This window comes from Pygocentrus nattereri, chromosome 1 (genome assembly GCF_015220715.1).
Source record: "Pygocentrus nattereri isolate fPygNat1 chromosome 1, fPygNat1.pri, whole genome shotgun sequence".
Taxonomy (NCBI): Eukaryota; Metazoa; Chordata; class Actinopteri; order Characiformes; family Serrasalmidae; genus Pygocentrus; species Pygocentrus nattereri.
Window position 1 is genome coordinate 13,464,150 of NC_051211.1, and position 12,126 is coordinate 13,476,275.

Sequence of the window (12,126 nt, forward strand, 5' to 3'; positions counted from 1 at the left end):
AAAAAATATCACCATTCTAAAGCATCTTGAAAGTAAAAGTAAATTGTGATTGCTTTGGTGTTGATACTTGGGGCCTGGTTGTTTGATTTTGATTTTTTTTAAAAACTGAATTATTCCTTTAGCAAAGAAGTAAGTTTAACAATCAACTACAGTTGGTGTTCGATCACTAAAGCTAGCTAGCACATATGTATTTTTTTACCATACAATTTCCCAGTATTTAAGTACTACAATACCCCAAAATATAACTTTCTCCTGCATTCAAGATATAACAAAAGTGGGTTTTACACTTTTAAGAGGAAACTTTCACTATTGCAATTACTGTGGCACTACTATAGAAGACCTGTACAACAAAAAGTTTCCCCTTATTGGACAGACTTGACTTTTAGCTCAAGCTTTTAGCTGGATAACCTGGAATCCCTTGTTTGTGAATTATCCCCAGAAACACTGAACAGTTCTAAACACTCACCTGGCAGAGTGAATTCAGAAAGCGAGTCCAGCCCCTCTCCTCCCACCACTAGAGAGGGCTGCGGAGCCACAGAGCCCTGTGGGGGGGCATCCAATGGGGAAAACGAGTCCAGTGCATCAAGAGGCCTGTTGGGAGGGGCAAGGTCTCGGTTTGGCTCAGAGAAAGTGTCGAGAGTGTTCAGCTGATTTACAGCAGACGGAAAGAATGCAGGAGGGAGATGGGGAGAGGGCGCAGGGAGGAGAGGAGGGAAGGACGGACCCAAACCCATCACACCACCTGCAGGAACGTGAGTGGGAACTACGCCGCCTTTAGAGGAAGTCTGAGAGAGAAAGAGAGAAAGAGACACTGAAAAAACAGCACACTCAGCAATCTCTAAACCTTGAAGAAAAAAAAAAAAAAACTAGACAGTACATAGCACTGCAACCACAGTGTGTCTGTGAGGGTTGGAGAGGTTTGATTGACATGGACTTTAGTTATGGGTTTTATATATTTAACCTTTTGCTCTACTTTTTTTCCCCACAAAAGGTTAAGTTACATGTATAGCAATAATAAAAGCGCTAAGAATAGAAACAAAAAACTAATAAGTAGTGTCAGAGTTTCTGATGAAATGTCCTTGAATCACAGATTAATAAAAATTTTGTAAAAATCATTTACTTAAAATTGTTGAAATAAAGTTAGTCATATAGCTGAGACAGACAGATCTCTTCAGTAGAAAACAGGCCTAACGTTGTATGTACAGGACAGAATAAACTTATGACCCAGGCACAGGCAGTGTGCCTGTTAAATGGGGTTGTTAAATGGGCGAAAGCACCTGGAGTTTGGGAGGACTGAGAATCACTGCCTGCACAGCAAAAATATGAAAAGGAGCTAGCTGTTAATGAGAAGACTGGACGATTAGGACTGGCAAAAGCTGGTCTGTGAGCCAAATTAATGAGGAAAGTGCCTATCCAATGGCCTTGAGTACGGCAGGATGACTCGATACAGAAAGGATGAGAAATTATTTTAAAATATATGTTAAGAGTGGTTGGAAATAAGGGTTTCCAGAAGCTAATTTAAACCAATTACATAATGGGAACCAAAAGGTGAATCAAGGACACATAAAAAGGGGTGGAGAGCTCAGCCCGAAATGCGATATAAAGAAGGATGCTTTGTGATGATCATTGCATCTGGTTGTCCAGGAACCATCTTGCTACCTGAAGCTCAACAAATGAAGAGAGGGCCTTGTCCTTCCTTGCAAAAAGAACTCATTTACTGAAGTTTGTTTTTCTTTTTCTTTTACTTTCTTTTACTTTGCAGAACACTTTTTAGGTGTTATAACCTTTTTGTATAAGAGAGCAGAATAAATTTAGAACAAAAACTTAACTAAGAATAAATTAGCTTTAATATCCCATATGTCCAGACGCCGAACTGCTCTTAGTCCCGACAGAAGTATAATAATAATAATAATAATAATAACAACAACAACAACAAAAACAATAACAACACTTTCACATTTGTTCATTTTGAGATAATCCATAATACTGAATCATGTGTGTGAGCTAAAGCTTAATTTTCATGAATTAAAAGAGCATAATAAAAGAACATTTAGAAAAAAGTTGTGGTGTAAAATACCATTTTTAATTTGGCTACAAAACCATAATTAATCTTCTAATTAATTACAGAACTGCAAATGTTGCGACTGGTTACCGTTCAGCCTGATGTCTTGAAGCTGTTCTGAAGCTGTCTGTCTGTTTGTCTGACACACGGAAGCTGAGGCATTATTTTAGGGATGCGTTTTTCCACAAACCTGAAGCTGTTTTGTATGATGTTTGTAACCTGGCACTGTAGTCAGACGATATCATAAAATGTGCACTGTACCATGTAGGTGGCTTCTTTTGCAGACATAATGCCTGCCTGCAGCACTGAGCATGTTAAGCCTGTGTGCACATATCAATTCAAATTCCTTGTATATGTAAGATACATGGCGAAATAAAGTGTGGTTTTGATTTTGATGACCAAAGTTTCACCTTTGAGAGGCGTATGTGTGTGTGTGTGTATAAAACTCATTTAACCATATTTCAAGTACATCCTGTTGCTCAACTTGTACAACCATGATTTATGTATGCTGACAGAAGGTATATGGGAATTTTTAGTGTTCTTAGCTGTAGAAGGAGTTTACATTACTCTAAACATTGTGTGGACTCACCACTCTTTAAGTGCAAGAGTTTGAAAAGGGGTCAACTCCTTATAGTTTCCCAGGCTCTATGCATTTGTTATCTGTCCTGAGGCCTAGCATGCTGACAAGATGCTACTGTTATTAATTGTTTAGTGGCCTTGAGGGTGCAGACACAAAAGTTTCTAGATGAGACCAGGTAGGTAAAGGCTTTTCAGACCATATAAGAGCTTCCTTCCTTTTCTTTTATTATGTATATATGTTAACACTGTTATGGTCACTGTTATGCATATCACAATTAGTTGTAACCAATGGATTATATGTTCTTTGTTCTCTGTTAACCAATGACCCTACTTTAGGTATATAAGTTTTGTTACTTTGGTCTTTCTTTGGAGATCTCTGATACTTTCCAAGAGCTTTTCCCCAGCCATGAGTTTTAATAAACATATTTCTTTGGAGCATTAATTGTGACTCTGAGACTTTATAGTTTTATAGTTATAGTTTCTGTATTATTTAGCTATTTTCCACGACAAAAGCAATCATAAATTCGGATTCTGAATTCAACCCCCTAAATTCCCAAGAAAAGCTGGGTGAGTAAGGATGCATATTTTGGGATGTACAGTGTACAAACTTCAAAACTCACTCACCTGCAGAAGTTCCTCCTGTGTGGAAACACATGAGTCCAACAGAGTATCCAGCTCTTCTCCCATTAGCTCACAGTCTCCTAGCGGTTCTGAAACAGGAACCGATAGAGACACATCCACATCCAGCACAGCTGCCCTGGCCACCAGGGGGTCCTCACAGGCATCACTCACAGGAACCGGAGCAGGTAGGACAGGGGATACACACTCAGAAAAGCCAACTGAGAAAGAAAGTTTTAAAAAAACACTTAAATATTTGAATCTGATGATTAGAGAGGGACCTCTGGTAAGCTAAATGAAGGTCTTGGATCATTTTACAAAACTATCTGCAGCTCACTGGAATCACAGCAACTGGAAATGACAGAGGAGGGTGTTTTCACATCAGGACCCATCAAACTGGTAATTTTGCCTCAAGTTTTCTCTTTTGTTCGAGGCTACCCATGTTATTGCATGTGGATGTGTAGGCTGTACAGCTTCTGACAAGAAAGGTTACAATACATTCATCACTGTTTTGGAATGGTGAAAGCTTTGTGCTTTGACAATGATTAGCATTTTCTCCATTCCGGGCTGCCTCTCCAGATGTCAACACTTTCATTGGCTCATTGCACTGGAATGAAAGTAATGCCATTTAGTAGCAAACGCAGGTGTGACGGGGCCATAAGAAGAGTCTGAAAATGTGTTCCTAGGTTAACGTGTCAACACTAGATTTCCGCTTGTTTCTGCATTCAACACTGAAAAAGTACATTATTTGAAACAAAAGCTGTTCTTTATACTATCCAAATCTAATGCTCTAGCCACATGCTAGCCACAATCTAATGACATAGTCTGGTACTATACAATACACTGTGAATACAATTTTATACAATATGTTTTAACATCCATACAACTACAGTTATAAGTTTATAAAATTATACAGTTTAGAAGTACCTGTTTCTTTTGCATGAATAGGGGATATAAACAAAATGGTGGTAGGAATGAAAATTAGAGAGTAGATACTAGGGACCTCAAACGACCAGTGTCTCTAAGTAATATGCTGTACCAAACAATTTAAACTCACCATTTCATACTTCATTTGCATAAAGTTGAGAAAACCTCAGCTTGATTTGTTGCTTGTCACCCTGTTACTTAGTGCTTAATTGTAGCCACCTACTTCCATAGGAAATGACTACCTGTTACTTTGTTGACTGCTAATTATAATATAAGGTGAGACTTGTGTCAAAATTCATGACACACAATCGGAATCAGCTGAAATCAGAATTTTGACTCGAGGCAGGCAAATGCACTCGTGTGGTAGCTGAATGCTGCTGGTACACATCTACCAAAATATTGCAGTGTAATTATACATGTCATATTGTCCTAAATAGCCACTTTCAATGTAGAAATTACTTTTATTCATGTCATTTAAAATGGCAATTGATTTAAAATGAAAAGATTTCAATGCCAGATTGGGTTAATACATAGCAAATAAATGTTTTCTATATTTATCGAAGTAAAAAGTTCTAGAAATGCGCCAGTGCATCTCATTTGTACATTTATTCCTTCAGATTAAAAACAATAATTGTCCATAGACCAATTACTCAGAACTGGCCTTGAAAATAATTATGATTATCACATCCCCAGCCAGAGTATAAGCTATATTTTACCATCATGTCCAGTTGGTGTTAAGGCAAATTAAGGCAACATCTGAATAAAAAAATATACATATATAAATACTAACAAAATCATAGTGAATCACAATGAGCATCTGGGTGCCTCCTCCATCAGCCTGCTCCAACTAGCCTGACTCTTTCTAAATAAATGCAAGACACTGAAACAAGGAGCAAGAAAACAAATGGAAAAAACATAACACGAAACAAATAAACAAAATGAATGAGCCAATAAACTAAAAACTGGTAACTCCAATAGCCCTAAATATGCATAAATATTTAATAAAAATAAAAATAAAAAAAAACACACCTGCAACATCACACAAGTTGTCCAGCCCATTAGGGATCTGTGAAAAACAAAAAAATGAAAAAGTGAAAAAAAATGTACATACATACACGCCTACATGCATACATACATACATACATACACACACGCATGCATACATACATACATACATACACACACACGCCTGTAAAAAGCCTCACCGGCTCTAGAGAAGGTAGACTGTCCCCACTGCCATCAGCTACTGGCTGCCAGCACAACAGGAAAGAAGCGGTCAGACTGCACATCCTACACACTACACTAAATTACATACAGAGAGGCATCCAAGACCTAGTCAAACATCTGAACAACCTACTCACAGAGGTTTTACTTTATTTGAACCATTTTCCTTCACTAGAGTAATAGTGTAGGTTCTAAAACTATGAAATAATATATGGAATTATACAGTCACTAAATTAAAAGGACATAACTTCCACTTTAGAATCTTCACAGAAGCCCCGCCCACCCTTTATAATGATACACGTACTGAGACCAGGGTGGCTGCAGGAACTACTTGTTGAGGAAGAACTTCAAAAAATGCCTTTATTTATTTAGAACTTTTATTTTGGACAAAAGTTAATATAAGCACTAACTTAACTATAATCATCTTAACACATTTCAAGCACTGAAGCACTAATCTTTAAACATATTATCAAAAGCAAATCAGATATGTTTAACAACTGATACAGTATGTTTCCACTACCACAAGTGAATTCCACTGATTTCTCTACATTTTTGCATATTTCAGTCATTAAGATGTTAAGAAGGCATTTATTTACCATCAAAAACAACCAAGGAATCTTTTTATAGGAAACAATGATAATGGCAAAAGAGAACTTTTCTTTGGGGATTATTTTGCTTTAGAATACCCTGCACTGTCTCTGCCATGAATTAATTAAAAATGTTTTGAGACTAATTTCACTCAAAATTATTGTAAAGCAAAATTTCAGATGTTTGATTCTCATCACCACTACTGTTGAGTATGTTTCTCTAGAATAGGGCTTTTCACATCACCCTAAATACTTTTGTTTTAATGATATTTTAATGAATTATGCAGAAAAAAAAAATCAGTGCAATCCACCTTTATGTCTTAGGCTTTATTCATACGTACTGCTTCTGTGTGGCATGAGTGATGTGGCAGTGTGAACGCTACAGCTCCAACGCGCTGGCCTTTCATACATACAGCGTTTGAGCTGCTGACTGGAGCAGCGAGAAAGTTATACAGACATTCCTTTTTCCAGGTGGATAAATGGTCACAATCAGTCACTCTGCTCAATAACAATATAATTTATAAAAGTGTGCAGTATATTTGTTTATCCTCTACAGCATTTTGACTTGTGGTTTGGAAAAAGTTTCAAGCCTGGTAGACCAACCAGGAAATCTGTCTGCAGTACAGAATGTTTTAACTAGTACTTCATTACGAATTACATCAATTCAATTCAACAGTGGAATTTTCAAAAATTTCATAAATGCTTATTTCAGTGCATTTTACTGCGTGGCGTGAGCAGAAAAAAAAACTGCCACCGGGTCTATTCTCTGAATACCGTGCTGCTTCAATGTGCCATCTGGGGCACTTCGCATGTGCAGCCTTTGTAAACACGCTGACCCGTTAACATGGGTGCCAAAATGAAATACGGTCTCTTCAACTGAACCACACTGACTTACCTGTAGCTTCTTTAAATATACATTTATAATTTGATATGAAGAGCAAACCTGACAGAGTTATCTTACGGTGAAAGTAACAAGCTCCCTTATAGCAAAACCAGCCTTGGCAACAGACATAACTGCCTCGTGTTTATGTTTTGTGCAGCGCATTATAGTTACAACAACGTCACTGACCTGAAGGCCGACATAGGCTTTGCGGGTTTTGAGGTCCAGTTTGTTGGCCAACTCCTGAGCAAGTTCACTCACTTTCTTATCCTGAACACATAGTCAGAAAGAACAGTTTTAGTTACATTCATCAGAATTTTCTACCAATCAACTGTTTGGGAATGTATGAGCATAAGAAAAAAACTAAGCTACAATCCACTGACTTTCACATACTACATGGATTTTTCATCATTGGCAGCTGCTTGTGCAAGAGTATTTTATGGCTAATAAATGGCCCAAGACTACTTGCAAGCCTTTTTAAATGAAAAGACCATTTTTTCTAAATTTGAGCATAATTAAATTATTAAGATGTAAGCAAAGTAATTTAAAGTGGTTTGATGTGAAATGCTCCATTTTAGAGAAACTTACCAAGTCAGAATTGCTCACAGCGGAGTGTCACTGGAACTATACATCTACAGGTTAATGTCCCTAAAAGCTCCATCACAGAAAGCTATTTCTAAAAATGGTTATAAACATGCTGCCGGATGCCAAAGGCATTGTTTTACTAAAACTTTGAGATATGGTTTTGTTCTAAATCCATTTATGGTGGAGAGGTACATGCAAATCAATCAAACGTCGTTGTGGATAGTAAATAAAACAGCTATATTTACATTGCTGACATCACAGTGGTTCCTATCGCCACAACTGTAAAGAAACCTGAATTGCTGAGTTTCTCTCCAGTTAACCATTTCACATCAAACCACTCTGAATCACTGAATTATGCAGACATTCGTGGAATTCCTCCTTAAGAGGAAGTTTAAAACTTTTGTGCCTTTTCCTATATGTTACTGTTTCTGAGATACAAGGTTTTCTTATGACAAAGCAGTTTGAGCTTTTCATGACTGAACCTGAAATGCTATTAACAAAACGAGCAGTAGTCTGTTCATTTAAGATGATATCAATTTTTGTTATTCACATGTTATTAAATCTTTGTGACCATATGTTCCTGCAAATGTGTTTACCTGTGGTGAAGTGAGCAAGCAGGTGGTGCTGCATTCGTAAGCCTCCTTGTATTTGCCCAGCTCCTTCAGGCACACTGCCTTTCTGTACAACGCCCTACCACTGTCCTTAGACACACTTAGTGCATTGTCACAGTCCCTCACGCCCAATTCAAACTCACCCTGAGACACACATACACACACACACACAGGTCAAACAAACTGAAAAAGGGACAATTTCAAAACCAAAGCATGAACAGTTCATGGCTCTACTATGCAAGTTATGGGCATTTGGAGACTTCTCTGGTGGAAATGTGTAATTGCTTTCAACGTGCAGAAGAACATTTTGTAATGTCAGTTGCGCTTCCCAACCCGTCCGTAGCGTATGAATCTTACGTATGTGAGAGCAATGAACGAATATTTGAAAAGAGAACCGGGTCTAAACGTGGGTGAAGGATGAGCATGTGAGTGAATAACCTACTGTCTTCATCATGTTTTTTTTTCTTCTTGACTCTGTAATCCTAATTCTCTCAAAACAAAACATTCTAACATAGAGAAGCTTTAATATTTATCCAAAGCACAATGCAAGTCCATACTGCATTACAGTGCTGCAGAACATGGACACCAGAAACAGGTTAGAAAGACCAAAATAAATAAATAAACTAACAATCTGGCAACATCAATCATATTATTGAGGACAGGAATAAAAGGGTCAACTATCATTAATCTAGCTTTAGTTTAGGAATTTGGACTCTTAGACAATATAACCTAAATACTGCAAACTTAAACAATACTACATAATTACATGCTTACTCGTGTTAATAGAGACAAAACATTTTCAAAGCTTCATACCCCCTTATATACAATCCACTTAAAACTCACTGAGCTTTGCAGCCACCACGAGAGCACCCAAGTCATCTACTCACCATGTTATGAAGTGCTGCAGCTCTGTTCACATAAAGACTCTCCAGTAATGCTACAGGAACCTTCAGACCTTCAGCCTGGGCGTAGCGTGCTACGCTAATGCCCTCACTAAAGTGGCCGCGGGCCAGCGTCCACTCCCCCTCACAAAACGCTGCGTTACCCTCATCCAGTAGGTTGCACACCAGCTGCATCATGAAGCCCTGAAAGGTGGGAGGAAGAAAAGAGTGAGGAACAGTTGAGAGGAGGAACAGAGCAACCTTCTATTCAAGGAGAGTGATAGTCTATTGCTGCAGTGTTGAAATGAATGAAAGCAGCGTGAATTTGTTGATTGCTCAACAACGCTCTATGCTGTTTTACATACAATTGAATGAACTCAATACAGTTCTGAAATCAACACAATTCGCTAGGTCAATTCGTTGATGAAACCAGTTTATTTGTTTATCTTCTAGTGAAAATGTTAACAAATCTTTTACAGAGAATAAACTTTTAACTTTAGTGCACAATTGCTATTTTTGATCAAACAAAACAAAGAACATAAAATGGGCCATAACTTTGGAACAGCCTACATTTTATGTTTTTTTTTTTGGCCATACGTTAAACTCAGCAAATAAACAGCAATTATGTATTAAAATGTGCAGAAACATGTTCTTTATAGATGTGTTAACTTTCACTCAGAAACTCAGTAAAATATCTATCACTTATTACTAGACTTGCAGGGCCGGACATGATATTGCTACAAGAACATCTGAGGACAAACATGAGAAATTCTGGACTAAAATTGGATAGGAATGTATATTTATTAGGGTGGGAACAAACAGAGTGAAGTTCCTAAACCAATCAACACTGAGAAAGGCAGAGCTCAAAGTTGGGGTCGATGCACTTGCAAATATTTGATCTCATTCACCAACCATTCTTAAGAAGAAATTTTTTCTTAAAACCCACTCGAAGTTTTTACAAAGATTCTGACATTCACCAATACTTTTTATAAGCTTAGTCCTTAGATGTGTATTCTCATTGCAAGATAATATCCAGCCTTGTGAAACTAGTATAATCATAGACTGACAGCCACATTACACGCGGCAGGAAAAGCATAAATGATGCTCGATAGAGACTGAATGAGCAAGGTGTGCAAGAGTGCAGATCTACCTCATAGCCATCCGGGTCAGGGAAAGGCAGCGATGATCTGAAAACACAGAACACGAGATTTTATGCATCACACAAGTGCAGACAAAAGCTAACGTAAGTTACACTTGTGTTCCTTTACATAGAGGCATAACAGTACAGTCAGCCCACAATTCAATTCAATTCTCAATACTGGGTTCACGATGTGGCACTCTCACAGCATTCTGAACAAAATTCAAATGAAGAAAAATGATGACTATATCCATGTTGTTGGACAGTTACTACTAGGTTGCACGATGTTGTCTGGTGTTGGCTGTTTGGGAACTTTGGTGCTCAAATAATGCAACTGCATTTAATGCCATTCTCAATACTGCAATTTCCCTCTGGGATCAATAAAGGAATATGAATCTGAATACGTTAATCTCCAAGACGGACATGGTCACATTTTTGCACTGTGATATCAAAATGTTACACCAATGCCATTAAAGTCTGCAGTTTTTAAAAGTACGCCTTGCTCTAATCGCAGAACCGACGGCTTTCTTACTGAATGAAGGCCAGGGCTCTCTGTATCTCCTCCTTGCGCTTCTGCCTCTCCATGTTCATGGCAGCTCATAGGGCAAAAGACAGGTTCCTGTAAGAACCTGAGAGACCAAAAGAATTGACACATATTTAAAGAAAGAAGCCAGAACAGTAGAAAACTATCATACTAAAAAGAACCATAAGAATCATGTCACAGGACACAAAGGCCATATAACCAGAGGGTAAGGCTTAAAAGCAGCTATGTTTAAATATTCTTCTTCACTATCCGGGGTATTTCACAGTTTAGCCAGATAGTTGAAATACAGAGTGAAGCTTGTCCAAAAAGAGCTGAGGGTCATTCCTATTAGACAGTCCTCATCTTTGGGCTCAACTTATCCGGCTAACTGAGAAATCCAGCTTTGTGGAATACCACAGATCCTAGCCAAACTGGCGGGGCTTGTGATGAGTAATGACGCGTTACCTGAAACAATTAACTAAATCTAATCACTGCCGCCCAATGAAAGGGGAACAAATGATTGCCTCTCAGCACTTTTTGCCAGTATTTTTGTCAGAGCCGCTAGTTTGGAGAGGCAGAACGGCAGCCAGAGCTCCACAAGCTCCAACGATAAGACAAAGTAGTTATTTATTTCCTCTCCGGAAGAGTGAGCCGAGCAGCAGGGTCACAGATTCACTCTCAAAACCCGAAACAGTTCATCAAAGTAGCATATCGGTTTAGGTCTACAAAATGAACCCGGCCATCCATAAACTAGATACAGTAATATATGGCAACTAATGGAACCTGTGCTCCAAGTAAAGACAAGAATAAAACATATAATAATAACATTTAGCAAGTACATAAACGCTAGTTTGGAGGCAAAGCAACGAAAATAAAACTTCCAAGCTAAGCTAGCATTTGAGGGGTTCAGCTGAGATTAAGGGATTAAACAACATGACTCTGAACTCACCCGTGTTAAGGAAACGCTCAAGTGAAGTTATGAACTTTAAAATGCGGCCGCTTTTACAGTTTAATGTTGAATTCTGTAGTTATATAAGTGAGAGTTTTTATGCTTCACTCCGAGTGCTAACTATGCGGAACATGTGTGGATCCTCTGCGCGGACAGCCGTGGCTGCTCGGTCCTACAGCCCGCCGCTTTCGAGAAGCAACTAGCATCATTGCGTGGTGGGAAGTAACAGTCACCATGCTGTGCTCTATCGCGAGGAGAGCAAAATAGTTGAGGGTCGTACTTAAAGGGCCCACATCACGGAAAACTGAACGTTCCCACAGGCCATAGAATAAACCGCAGAACAGCCTGCTTTGAAATTCAGCGTATCTGTGTTACGGAAACCATCATATTTAAATATATACTCTCCGCACATTCATGCTGAAGTTATGAAGGGTGTTTCAGATGCCTCCTGCATCAGCTCCACTGAAACCCTGTGGTCCCACAGAATAAACTCAACCAGGATCTACACAGTATAATAACCATCCATCCATACATCCATCCATTTTCTAAGACGCCTCTCCGT

The 12,126-nt window shown here is 38.5% G+C and overlaps 1 protein-coding gene across 3 annotated transcripts in view; it reads right to left on the reverse strand.

The window, feature by feature from the left end:
• Window positions 1-11,754, reverse strand: part of zc3h7ba (zinc finger CCCH-type containing 7Ba) — a 34,201-nt gene extending 22,447 nt beyond the window's left edge. For 2 of the 3 annotated variants that reach the window (XM_017717326.2, XM_037537228.1), the window contains exons 1-10: window positions 11,565-11,753; window positions 10,625-10,721; window positions 10,105-10,141; window positions 8,961-9,158; window positions 8,059-8,217; window positions 7,067-7,147; window positions 5,392-5,436; window positions 5,216-5,252; window positions 3,266-3,480; window positions 467-785 (exon numbers count right to left, since the gene is read on the reverse strand). In XM_017717326.2, coding sequence (XP_017572815.1) covers window positions 467-785; window positions 3,266-3,480; window positions 5,216-5,252; window positions 5,392-5,436; window positions 7,067-7,147; window positions 8,059-8,217; window positions 8,961-9,158; window positions 10,105-10,141; window positions 10,625-10,683 — 1,150 coding nt within the window. In that variant the 5' untranslated portion in view covers window positions 10,684-10,721; window positions 11,565-11,753. Of the gene's footprint in view, window positions 1-466; window positions 786-3,265; window positions 3,481-5,215; window positions 5,253-5,391; window positions 5,437-7,066; window positions 7,148-8,058; window positions 8,218-8,960; window positions 9,159-10,104; window positions 10,142-10,624; window positions 10,722-11,564 lie in introns of all 3 variants that reach the window. The other variant, XM_037537234.1, reaches the window with a different exon arrangement.
• Window positions 11,755-12,126: the final 372 nt, after the last annotated feature.